This window comes from Cryptotermes secundus, unplaced genomic scaffold, assembly GCF_002891405.2.
Source record: "Cryptotermes secundus unplaced genomic scaffold, Csec_1.0 scaffold94, whole genome shotgun sequence".
Classification (NCBI taxonomy): domain Eukaryota; kingdom Metazoa; phylum Arthropoda; class Insecta; order Blattodea; family Kalotermitidae; genus Cryptotermes; species Cryptotermes secundus.
The window spans coordinates 749890-763825 of NW_019737391.1; the positions used below are offsets into that span (position 1 = coordinate 749890).

Genomic DNA, 13936 nt, shown 5'->3' on the forward strand with positions numbered 1-13936 from the left:
TTCCCGCCCAAGTCTCTAACCCCTCTGGTAGATGGGAGAAGCATTGAGATACCACTGAGCCAGTAGAGGCCGAACTCACTGGCTGAGTCGGGACTGATGGCACACACCAGTACCGGTAGGGAATAGAGACTGGTAGAATATCACAGGGGGACACACAATGGACCCATATCTGGTCTAAGTGCATGGGGAAACTCACCCTCTCCAACAACAACTATACACTTCCATTGTAAACTGGGTTATGATATAGATTTTACATTAAAAATGACAAAATTTTGAGTTTATTACTTTCCTCTGAGGACATTGTTCTTCAATACAAAAAGGCTTATGACAGTGAAAATTAAAAATTGCAGTTTGGTTCTGAAATTGTTTAAATATCTTCATAAAATAATGTCTCCACCACATACACCTGTATAAGTAATACACATTTGCCAATACAGCTTCTGTTTTAGTCATCCCAGATAAAATGAAACCAACTGGTTTAAAAGTAAAATCAAAATTCTGTTAACTCTTGGAGCCAATCAGTGAAACCACTTTTTATGTATATATTTCTGTATTTTTTAAATAAATTTAACCATTTTTCTTTTCATACATTTTTAAAGATTTCTTTGATAAATTACTCCGAATATGGGCTCTCATCTGTTTTATATGTAGTACATTTCCCTGTTGGAAGAGTGAGGTCCCAGCTGAGATTCGAACTGGGCACCTTCTGAATACAAGTCACAAGCATTACTGCTTGAGAGAACTTGCTCAGTTAATAACTAAATGTCTTGAATCATTAACATTTTAATATTGTGGTGTGGTAGCAAGTTTGTAATTGTAACACTAAGTACCTTCACATTACTGATGACCTGATAAGACAGAGCCACACGACTTAAAACTGAGGTTGTCTGCACCTTAACACTAGATAAAATCAAAAGCACAATTACAGAAAATTTAAAAGTATCACTGATTATTCCATAAAGTATAGATGACAAATATTGGCTCCAGTCCAAAATTGGCACCAACTGAGATTTCAGTTCACAATGGCAATTAACAGGTTTTGTCGGTACTAATATTAGAAAGCACTTAATTCACTACTTCACTAAACCATGATTTTTATGTAAGATATATTTGTGGTATTAATTTATGTTTACACCCCAAACACTGACAAGTTTATTTTCTATATTGCTTACTACCAATTATTTTCATCCACAGATGGACAGTTTTGGGATGAAAATTAAAATGAATACACTATGAAGTTTTACTTAAAATATGCTCCACTGCACAAGTAATATACTACTCACATAGTACATGATCAGCTGTTATAAGATGGTTACCATGGTAAAGATTTTTCATCAGGTGTGTCAGAAGCAATATGAATTTTGTGTATCTTTTGTAAAGTCTGTTCATGGCTAAGTGAGAACTGGTCCATAAAAATCTTAGTAGTTGCCTCAGGAAGTAGAACCTTCATAATATAATCAAAGTGGTTCATATAACTGTACTTACGGTAGAAGGTGTTGCGTATGAGAAACAGCAAGTGATTTAACTGTGAATCTGTGTAGGGAATCGTAGAAACAGCATAGCAGAGATTACGTGAATCAGTGCCACCTTTTTTGAATTGTTCATGGCGCCAGCAATATATCTCACCCTTCAGAATGCCATAAAGGTATTTTACGTTGCTCTTAAACTTCTGCTCTAGCTCTTCTAATGTGAGATGTGAAACTTTGAAGTCCTCTTGATTGTTACTACTGGTCACTGCTTCTTGTCCATGGTTAGTTTCAAAGTTATCTTTAGTTTTCAAAAAGACATCTGGAACAATTTTTAACTCTTTCTGCTCAGCACCACATAATAACAAGTCTTCAGATATGGCAGTTCCTTTTCCTGATTCTTCTGATGAACTGGGAAGAAGTTCACCCTCATTTACAGCCTGTACAACAGATTTTAACTGCTGCTGGTAAACATTTTGCAGTGAAGACTTCCTGTCACTTTTCCCCACTTGAGATCCAAAATATGAAGGGATATGTCCACTGGCCCTCTTAGAGATCTCTGCAGCAGATTTATGCCTCTTTCTTCTAGCAGAAAGTATACTGCATTTTTTTTTCTTAGTATAATTTGAATAACCTGACAGTTTGGCCTTGCTGCTGCTTTTGTCAGTATCATAATCCACTGGTTCAGACTTGGTCTGCTGAATTCTGACAGAGCATTTGGGTTCTCTTACACAATGACCTAAAGATACTGGACTTTCAACTGACAAATTTTCTGTTTTACTTATAAGTTGTATTCCAAATTGTGTTGTGTGGATAGGTGTGCCTGGCACACAGTCATCAGTGCTTGATATGTGTGGAGTTTCAACACTTTCTTCTGAACTACCAAACAATGAAACATGTTCTGTTTTTTTCGTTTGAAAGTAATGATTTATTGTTCGGTTATTTTTGTGTGTTCTTTTATTATTCAATTGAGATATTCTTGTTTTCGCTGAATCTGATTCCTTACTGTTACCTCTTCTTATATACTTATTGTCTGCACTTGTTTCTTTAAATGAAGTCACTTTCATCACCACGTCTGTTTCCATAGAGCATGTTTTATGCGTTCTGTTTGAAGTATAAGCTCCTCTGCTTTGCAGTTCACTTTTCCCTTTATTCTCTGCTGTACTGTCAACCTTCCTTCTTTCACTGATTGTGTCTTCATAACATCTTGTAGGATTCTCTGTCACAGTCTTTGGATCATTGAGCATATCATTCTCCATTTTCCATTTACTTCCACTGGTGCCTTCCTCTTTATATATGACATTTGCCATGTTCTTCCATTTGGGTCTGTTTACACAGAATTTCCCTTCATATTTTCTTGCATTCCTTGTCTTGCTCAAGTGATGTCTGTCATCATCAGAAGATGAATCGCACTTTGGTCTTTGTTTATCCTTTGCACCACTACAATCATGTGATATATTTTGTTTTTTCCTAGGGCTAAATTTAACTGATACTGCAGAAGTTGGTTTACTGTTAACAGATTCCACTTCTGCACCCAGATTACTAAAATGAAAATCACACTTGTGTTTACTGTTGGGAGAAGAATGTTCTGGACTATCTGGATTTACATACTGCCTGATAACTGCACCAGTGTATTTGGAATATTTCTCAATGGTGAAGAATTTCTCTGGAGTATCGGACTCACAGCTGTAAGAATCACAGTCATCAGAATAACCAGGGAGACTGTCAGTAGCCACATATGCATTTGTGCGGTCTTCGGCTTCTTTTCTCAATTTAATATCATTGGGTATTCTTTGAAAATCTTCAACAGTTTGCCATATTATTTCACTGTAAAACTTATCATCTGCCACAGAGTTTAATTTCAAGTTTCTTATTCTATTTCTTGCATATGCAGAGCTCTTTAAACCACAGCTTCCAAATTCTGAATAGTTCTCTCTGGAATATAAGCAAAATATGATTTATTTGGTACATGTTATGGCCAGAATAATATACAGTTATGAAAAATCAACTTCCTTACAGAACCACTGACATGATGCAAGATTGACAGATAAAAAAAAAACTCCATGGTTTTAGTCCATAAGCGAACTATACTGAGTGATCACCACTTGTTGGAGAAGTTAGTGATTGATAGATAAGTAGAATTACCTGCACACACACATGGGTCACCAAAAAGGGAAGGAACCATATTTTCCATTAGGAAATTAATGAAACTCTCAATGAAACTACTAAAAAAATTAAGAGTTTGTTACAAATACAATGTCATGTTTGGATGGGTAATATTACTACTGCATATGTCTATGCCACAACTGAAGATACAACTTTTATGAAGAATTAGAATGTACAGTGTATTCAGTCAGGGGGCATGCGGTAGCGTAGTGGTTGAGGTGCTATGCGGGTTAAAATCCCAATGAGGTCATTGGGTTTTTTTCAGTTGACCTAATCCTTCCAGCCGCACTAGGGCCTGGGGTTTACTCAGCCTCTAACAGAAATGAGTACCAGGAATTAAATAATTTTCCTGGGGAGTAAAGCGCGGCTGGCACGTAAGGCTGACAACCTTACCGCCATCTTTGAGCTGACTGTCTAGATAATGTGGGACCCTCAACGTCTCACAACCCTCTGGGCCTTCACGGCAGGGATAGCTTTACTTTACTTTACTTTACAGTGTATTCAGTCAGTTTTGCAGATAAAACTTCTGCCAGAAGACTTGAGTGCAAAAATAAGGTGGAAAGATATTTTTCAAATAAACTATGGGGATACACAGAGTAAATTAATAAAATTCTGGACAGTATATAACATTTGATTATAACATGATAAAATAGAATAGGCAAAACATAAAACTCTTAAAAGATACTTAAAAGCATAAAAGCCAATGGCAAGACCATCATGCCAACATGCATGCATGCAATAGGTTGCACCACAGCTCAAGCAGTTAGTCACTGGCTTCCCACTGCGGCGGCCTGGGTTCGATCCCGGGTCTGGTCAAATGGGATTTGTGGTGTACAAAGTGGCACTGGGGGGCGGGTTTTCTCAGAGTTCTTCGGTTTCCCCTGCCAATCTTCATTCCACCCAATTTTCCATCATCATAATCATCCGGGGCAGGTTACAATAGACCAATCAGTGGCCGCTGTGCTGAGTGGACCCAGTTGGACTCCACCCCCCACTAAGCGAATTTGTATGCATGCAATGCATAATTGGCTCAGTTATTTTTAAAGGGTGCCTACTGTGTAAAACACATATGTTCACGTTAATCTATCCCAAATTTCCTTCTGGAATATGTTATGAGAAGAAATTTTCCCATTTTTAATTGAAATTCTTCAATATCATATTCAGATATAAAGTATTTCCTACAATCTCTTCTAGTTTAATGCAATCCTCACTTTCATGGGGTGCATGGTTTAAAAAATGAGACTATGATACCAAGTGACAGTGTTAATAATTGTCACCTGTTAGGCCACAAATGTTGTTATCTCATATGGGGTAATTAGTTTTAAGTTTGGATTTGAACTGTTGCTCGATGTGTTTACATTTATCTAAAGCCAATGCAATTGATGTAATTCTACATTTTTTTGGGGGGAGGGGGGGTGTTGCAAAATATTACCCACATCAACTGAGATAATATCCAGTATTCCCAATCAAACTATAGTTGTTTCAATAATATTACTTACCTGGAAATATCAGCAGTACATTTTGGATAAACACTAGCTACAATCATAGACTTGTAAGATGCTGATTCTTCTCCTGAAACAAAATATAGGCTCACATGCAAGGCAGAAGCAAAACATTATTTCTGGCAAAGCTTCATGAGAGAATTTCATCTTTGCAGTTTCAGACTGTGACCTTAATTGTGTGGGTAACCGAATATAACCAAAGCTGTATTGCCTTTTTTTAGACGATATATGAGCAATTTTGTACACCATATGCATGAAATGTAATACAGGTATTGTGACATGAGAGCCAGAATAGTGGAACACAAAGAGGTGGCCATTGCTAGGCAACAGTGCGATAAACATGCAACGATAGAGGAAATGTCGGAAATGGTGTTTCATATTTGATCTGTGCCAAAGCTTATACAGTTAGGTCCCAGCATGATTTTGTGTGAGGCATAGAAAATATCAAGAAGCTTAAACTTGGTCGTTGTCAAGCTTACAACTGTTCAAATGACTAAGCTGCCGTTGTAGCATAATATATGTAAGATAGGCATGATCTGTTCTGCAAAGCCTGTACTGACAGAGGACTAGAATGTGTAGTGCAAAAAGGAAGAATTTTCAATAACATGCTGTATGTGTGATATGTACCATTGATGAAAGGCCAACCACACTCATGAGATTGTATATAAGCATCCTGTTACAGTAATATATTCTTCACAAACTTCTATACTATACTTCTGTCCACAATGCAAGGATAAAATAAAAAACCTCAAATATTACATAAAATAAATAGTTTGCATTGTGGACGGAAGTACAGTTTGTGAAGACTATTCATAAGAGACAAACCCATCTAATCAGAGAGGATGTTACTTAAGGACTATCACTGCAAGGGTTCAGTTGGGGGAAATATCTCTAGTCGTGAGTCTCAAGGGGCTTTTTACAAGTTAAACTGATTGGCAGTGAACCGTAAGTCATAAAGTGATTCTTACTTTGAGTTTGACTTGATTTTGTATGACTTCTGCTTGTTTCCTGCACAATTTTGTTATATACGGGGGTTGTACTGAAAGTCATGAGCAACAATTTTTTGTAGAGTAACATGCTTTATTATTGACAAACCAAATACACCACCTCAATCTACAGACCTTTCTTCATTTTTCCACATAATCGCCACTTCTTTGTACACATTTCTCCCAGCATTCTGGGAGTTTGAAAATTCCTCTTCTGTAAAATTCCGTTCCAGCCATCCGAAGACACTGGCACACAGCTTTCTGAATTGCCTCCCTTGTCTCAAAACGTTGTCCACGCAGATGATCCTTCACAAATCCAAAAAGATGGTAGTCAGAGGGTGCCAGATCAGGGCTACAGGAGTGTGCGGAAGAACTTCCCACCCTATCTTTGCAATTGCTTCCAATGTGAGGTGAGCAGCATGGGGGCGAGCGTTGTCATGCAAGATGATGATGATTCATCCCAGACGTTTATTGCGCAATGCACGATGGAGCTTGTGCAGCGTCTGGACATAACGAGCAGCGCTGATGGTTTGCCCAGGTTCCAGGAATTCGGCCAGAATAAACCCCCCTGCATCCCAGAAGACTGTGCCCATCACCTTCACAGCTGATGGCACTGTCTTTGCCTTCTTTTTTGATGGAGAATGCAAATGGTGCTATTCCATACTCTGCCATTTCATTTCAGGCTCGAAATGGTGAAACCAGCTTTCGTCATCTGTCACAATACAGAGCAAAAAATCATCGCCTTCGTTTCGATATCTCTGCAGCAGTTCTGAGGTGATGGCTTTTCGCTGACCTTTGTGGTCTTCGGTCAATAACTATGGGACCCAACAAGGACAAACTTTCCTATAGCCCAAGCTTTCAATCATCTCCTGTACTGCACTGTACCCTATTCCTAGTTTTCGGGCTATTGTGTCCACAGTCACACGCCTGTCATCTTGAATGATCTCATCCACTCTTTCCTTGTTGCATTCAGTTGAGGCTGTTCAAGGACGACTGCTCCGAGGCTCATCTTCGATGCTGGTGTTCCCATCTTTAAAATGTTTCACCCATTTTCAAACACTGCTCGCACCCATGCACACACTTCCATAAACACGCTGAAGTCTGGTGAATTTCTGCAGCAGGGATTTCCTCTTTCACAAGAAATTTGATGACAGCACGCTGAATGTTCAGCTAAATCTATATTTATGAAGTTCTACTTACACAGGATAGCACTGTGCAGTATAACACATGGTGTGTCATTGGAGAAATCAGAAGAAGTCAACTGAATATAAATACACCCAGACTGTCCTTCAAGGTACAAATAAAATAAATTTTCTAACAGTTAATTCACATTTACTGAAATATACTTGACTTATGCCCCACCAATCTCATCTTCTTTGATTTGAGTACTCTAAAATATGCTCCACACTTGCAATTTATTTCATCCTCCTGTTATTTCCTTCTTGTTGGATCCAAACATGGACACTTAGGGCAGTAGATCAGAAACATCTGGAAAGTTTCGAAATGTGGTGTTGGAGAAGGATGGAGAAGATCAGTTGGACCGATTATGTGAGAAATGAAGAAGTGTTAATTAGAGTCAGTGAGCAGAGGAATATCCTACACGAAATAAGAAAATGGAAGGCTAATTGGATTGGTCATGTTTTACGCAGAAACTGCCTTCTAAAAGAAGTTATTGAAGGAAAGATAGAGGGGCGGATAGAAGTGACAAGAAGACGAGGAAGAAGACATAAGAAGATGCTGGATGACCTTGGGGACAGAAGAGGATACTATCATTTGAAGGAGAAAGCTCAAGATCGCATTAAGTGGAGGAATTGTTTTGGAAGAGACTGTGGACCTGTGGTCTGACAGATTACTGATGATGATGATGGATCCAAATATTCTCTTCAGCACCTTGTTTTCAAACATTCTTAATCTGTATTCTTCCCTTAGGGTGAGGAACCAAGTTTCATATAAAAAAAAGGTTAAACTATTATTTGCATTTTCAGATGGGAAAGCAACAATTCTGCACTGAATCCTCACAAGCACTCTCTGAATTTAATGTTCTCTAAATCTTATTTCAGATAACTGTTGGGTCTACTTAATCTAACAATATAATTTTGTTACTGATATAAAAATTGTTACATATTGTGATCAGTACCTGAGTCTTGAAGAGCTCCTACCAGATCACCATTACTTTGGTATGGGTTAATGATATATGGGTACACAGCCAGAAAAGGTTTAAACATCAGACTGAAAAATAAAAAGATATTTTGCAGAAGATCAATTTCATATGGTTCCACTATCTAATTAGTTAATCACTGAAATGAAAGAAATTCCTTAATTATGGAAAACACTGTACATTTAAGAGGGATCTACCATCTTCTTTGCAGAAGCTGAAGTTCTGAATATTTTGGCAAGCAATCTGTTGAATTTCTTCATTAGTATCATGTTAGTGCCATTATAGTAAAGTATTGCTTTTGTGGTTGATGTTTATGGACCCTGTGCTATAAGTACTGAAATGCAGCACCTGTAATGATAGGTCACAGCACTGAGCAAATTGGTTCATGCAGTAACCTTTCTGATTTGTATTCAGGAGACACATGAATACTAAGTATCCAGATTGGAGTTTTTCATTGTTTTCTCCACTTCCTCCAGGCAAATGCTGAAATAGTACCATAGTCAATAAGTTTGTGGACTGGCCGCAAAGCTTCATTGAAGTGCATTACAGCGGATAGGTTGAGGCACGATATGATGCCCTGTCAGTTCATCTCTTGTTACAGCAAGAGAAAGTTGTGTGCAAACAGTGTAAGCAGAACTATGGCCTCTATTGTGAACTGCTTTTATATGCAAGTGGTGGAAATTGGAAATGTGGCAGTTTGAACAATGGGCAAACATTAAGTTCGGCCAAATGTAGGAAAACCCCATGGCCAAACGTTTGGCATATGAAGAATTGGCTGTTGCCACACGACAATGCCCCTGCACATCGCTCTGTTCTTGTTCAAGAGGAACTGGCAAGGCAACAGGTCACAGTTTCGCCACACCCTCTGTACTCACCTGATCTCGCACCATGCGAGTTCTTTCTTTTTCACCGCTTCAGAGTAAAGCTACGTGGTCATAGATTTCAGTCGTCCAAGGAGGTCATCGATGCCACAAGAGGCGCTGTATGGAAATTTCCTGCCAATATGTTTCAGCAATTTTTTTTGGCAGCTGTATCAACGTTGGCATACTTACATAGCAGCCAATGGTGACTATTTTGAGGGTTCATGTGGATCTGTGTAAATGTATGTGAATACCTTGTAATATGATGCCATAAAACCACAGTCCACGAACTTAATGACTCTACCACATAGTACCTTCCATGACCTTTTGGGGTAATTTACTATTCACTACCATCCAATCATTATCTGAGTTACTGACAGCATCAGTAAACAAAAAGTACAAATAATAAAAAAGAGGAAACACTGCTGTAGAAATTGTACATATAACATAAAAAAAGTCCTACATTCAGTTTTCACCAAGCATATTAGCACAGCAGAAATGCGTTTCACTTGCAGTTGGGAGGTTCCTACTCCATATTCCAGCTAAAAACAATGAATAATAACTGAAAAACAGCACAGTGTCTAACATGACCAAATCCTCCAAATTCCTAATTCATAATCTCTCTATCATATCTGTGTCACTGCTACATGACTTTTTCAACCAATAAAATATAATTAAAAATATTACTGATATTGTATTCAAAGTGCAATACTGCAATATATGCACTTACTAATAATCCTTAGGTACTCATATCAGTTTCCAAGTGTACAGTATAATGATCTTTTTAGTAATATCACTGATTGCAAATAAATATGTTTGTGAAATTCTGGGAAATCTTCTGAAACTTGGGTTGACTTTCGAAAGGCTACACAACATTATATTCCACAAGACAGAACTCTTCATAACCAACGCTGAGAGAACCTCAAATCCTACATATGAATAGTTAATTTCATAGCACACTGTACACTGAGACAGTCATATATGTGTATAAATGTAAAATACATTACTATTGAACATCTATTTTAAATAGCTGAAAGTAAACTGAATTTCTAGGTGTCTACGACCTCCTGCCAATTAACTTCTCATAATGCAAAATTTACTAATAAAGTAGAAGGCTTAATTACATTCTATATACATGTGTGTATATGTGTGTGTGTGTATAAAACTCTGCAAGGGGGTACCCAAAAGAAACCGCACTTATTTTTTTAACTTATTTATTCAAAATGTAAGCACAAATCTTCAATCCCCTTCAAAGTACTCTCCACTTACACTAATACACTTGTCTAGTCTTTTATTCCATTTTTCAAAACATTGTCTAAATTCATCTTTTGGGATGCTTGACAGCGCCTCCGTCGTTTTTTCCTTTCATGTCTCTTTTCATTCGAGGAAACAAAAAAAAGTCGCACGGGGCAAGGTCGGGTGAGTATGGAGGGTGAGGAACAGGGGTCATACCATTTTTGGTCAAGAATTGTCGTACAGACAGGGCTGTGTGAGCAGGGGCATTGTCATGATGGAAAAACCAGTCACCCGACTGCCACAAATCTGGCCACTGAGCTCCAAGTCACTCCCGACAGCTCCACAATTTCTTCAATTGTCCGTCGTCGATCTTCCTTGATGATTTCACGAATTTTTTCAACATTTTCATGTGTTCGGGCCGTGGAAGGACGACCAGAACGAGGTTTGTCATCAATTGACATTTCACCATTTTTGAAACGGGAAAACCACTCAAACACTTGAGTTTTCCCCATAGCATCGTCCTTGTACGCCGTTTTTAACATTTCAAGAGTTTCTGTTCCACTTTTCCCGAGCAAAAAGCAGAATTTCACCGCCGCACGCTGTTCACGAAAATCAGCCATTGCAAAAACGACGATCACACAAAACAGTTGTCACTATATACTCTGCCGGAACTAGTCCTTACCTTCTGAAGCAACGGTAGTCGGCTTATCGACTCAGGAATGTCAGCTCTATGCGCTCATAGCGGCAAAACGCGGTACTACAAAAGCTCTGCCCACAAAAAAATTAGTTCCGTTTCTTCTGGGCACCCCATCGTAAAGCCTGAAATTTTGAAATCTCTCAACTGTGACTTATAGCACTCCTTGTCTCAGAAGCCTTCATATTCCAAGCAAATGTTAGAAAGTTTTCCTTTGTATGGTCAGCAGTTAGTTTCTTCTGAGAAAACCACAGAACTATAAGCCAAGGATGAGTCTGGTTATAACACATGTTACACAGATACAGTAAATTTGACCAAGTTAATAGATGCTGCAGGGAAAAGTAGAATAGTATGAGAGAAGGTCAAGAAGAGCAGTTACAAAGCAAGAGAATACATTAAATATATTTACCCAAATAAAAATAGATACCAAAAAGATACATACAATATCTGGGAATTGAGAAAAGAGGCAAAAGTTAAACCATCAATAGGATATATTAGGCAATTCCAACATGGAATTAAAAACTTACGCCACTTGGGTATCTTTCCCTTGTGCTACAACAGTTTCAGCAAGTTCATTTTTCATATGGTTCTCAGCAGCAGTATGGAGAATGCTGTATACCTCCTTCCAATGGTAAGGCAACAACCATTTGTTTGTTCTTATTTGCTTGCCTTTAACTTTTACCACACATTCAAGTACTCGCACTTCAATTACTACTTTCTCCAAGTTAACCTAAAGCAGGGAAATTAATAATCTAATGTGCACAAATCAACAGCCCAAAAACTACTTTCCAAGGAGATATGACAGGTATTCCTCGATTTTCTTCGGTGCTTTGCTCCATGAGAACTATTTGTAAGGTCAAAAACTGTAGATTTAAAATGAAATTTCCATCTAATTTACATGTAAAAGTCACTTAACTTAAGGACGTATGTTGTGTGTACAGCAAAAATAAAGTTTGTTAACTGAAAAATGGGTACCAATTAACGCACTTAATTGCAGCAAAAATTTGTAAATCAAGGGAAACCTGCATTAAAATTCAATATGGTAATTTTATATTGGCCTGAACATTAGAAGCAAAAATCAAATTTAAATTCCAAATCTTTCTGTTTCCCAGAAGGGCACTATGTTTACTGGTATTAGGTTATTTAATAGATTGTCAAAGACCATTCAAAATCTTAGAAAGGATAGAATAAGTTTTAAAAATAATTTATTTTCATATCTCACGAATTTATGCAGTTGATGAATTTTTGGAGCATACAATAAATAGTTACAGTGTTTGTTTAGCTTTGTATTGTCTTTCTGCTTTGTTTGTTTGCGTTATGCTTGTGATCAGTTTCATGTCCATTGTATTTTGGACTTGTGAAATGTGAAATATACGTGTGTATATTCCTAACGGCCAGTAGGGTTCCAAAATGTGCCAAAGACCCTTAAATAAAACTTTGGGGAAAAAAAATGCTGCTAATGCAATACTATAAATGAAACTGACAACATATATTATGCACTAAACAAGTCCCAAAATGTATATAATAATAAAGCTAAAATCCATGCTATATTAATATATGAATGCCCTATTTTTTATTATAAAGGAACAAAGGTTATACAATGTCTAATTCATTTACAGCTGCGTTAGTTGATAACTGACTTAATTTTTGTTCAGCAGGATTGACTTATTATGCATTTAATTTTTGTAAGTTTAATATAAATTGTTAGATGTTGCAGAATATCAGTATTAGCACAGAATATCCATCAGACTACCACCATTATTTAGGAAGCCTACTTGTTTTATTTTTCACATGTTTCGGTCCTTTGATGGACTATCATTAGATAATTCTACCTAGACCAGAATCTTTAGTCTGACAAAGCATATTTATTGTCAGAAATGCATTAACAAGCTGTAATGGGCATACTTCGAAACTTGTGTGAGCACTTGTCCCATTTCTAACGCATAAACTGCTGAAATGATTTTAGCAAGTGTAAATTAATTAACTTAATTCACACGAAAACTCAACATTTCGAAGGCAATTACAATCTGGAAACGTACATCGATACAGTCTATGTAGCGACCAAAAGCACACATGACGAAACTGAATTAATCCGTAACACATAACCAGTCGTTATCCCTTAAAAGTTGATGCAAACGCAACAAACTGCACTTATAAATGTGAACTTCTTGATGCGTTTCTGAACGACACAGCAGTAAAATCTTCATGTTATCAAACAACATTAATGTGACACGTATAATATGCACCGGCTAATTTTGAAAACTCAGAAACATGCACTTGCGACGTTTTTACATTTAATCTACTGTGGCGTGTTGCCCGTCGATGAGCGGTTGTTTCGGTGGCGCAGAATTTGAATTGACCAATGATTGTTGCGGGGGGAGGGGGCATTATACGTTCAGAAATTTGGAAACACCTAACTCGGAAGATGTTAGGTTAGCCCTGTGGCAAGGGTTTTATTATTGCACAATGAGTCAGGCTATAACTTTAACGCTGCAGTTTACTACAGGATTCACCACTTAATGTTCCACAGTTTCAAGCATTGCCATGTACACATCTTTGGGATTTCGATAATCACGTTATTGTGTTGGTCCTCGGTGCCGACATTTTACAGCAACAGAAGGTCGCGCTCTCAATTCTCGGCGAGGTTATTGGATTTTCTCAATTTTTTTTTTTTTTTTTTTTTGCTCCCAATTTTTTTTAGCTATTTTGATCAATACATTTATAATAANTTACAAACTAGGGACTTAAGATCTAAATAATAATACTACATTATACAAGAAATCTGTTTGGGAGATCATGTGGAAGATGTCTTCTCAGTCTGCGGAGAGGCGGGGGTGCAGAGAGTTGAGACACTTCTTGGTTAATGTG

At 37.6% G+C, this 13936-nt stretch overlaps 1 protein-coding gene across 4 annotated transcripts; it reads right to left on the bottom strand.

Moving 5' to 3' along the window:
- Positions 1-258: 258 nt before the first annotated feature.
- On the bottom strand, positions 259-13380 carry LOC111870280. 4 transcript variants are annotated; one of them, XM_023862415.2, is made up of 5 exons: positions 13108-13380; positions 11596-11798; positions 8258-8349; positions 5132-5204; positions 259-3401 (listed from the first exon to the last, which is right to left on the bottom strand). In XM_023862415.2, exons 1-5 carry the CDS (start codon positions 13141-13143, stop codon positions 1313-1315), a joined length of 2493 nt encoding a protein of 830 aa, XP_023718183.1. In that variant the 5' UTR covers positions 13144-13380; the 3' UTR covers positions 259-1312. The 4 variants fall into 4 exon arrangements, with proteins under 4 accessions (XP_023718183.1, XP_023718185.1, XP_023718184.1 ...); XM_023862417.2 differs by lacking the exon at positions 11596-11798; XM_023862416.2 differs by lacking the exons at positions 5132-5204; positions 8258-8349.
- Between the last annotated feature and the right edge of the window lie 556 nt (positions 13381-13936).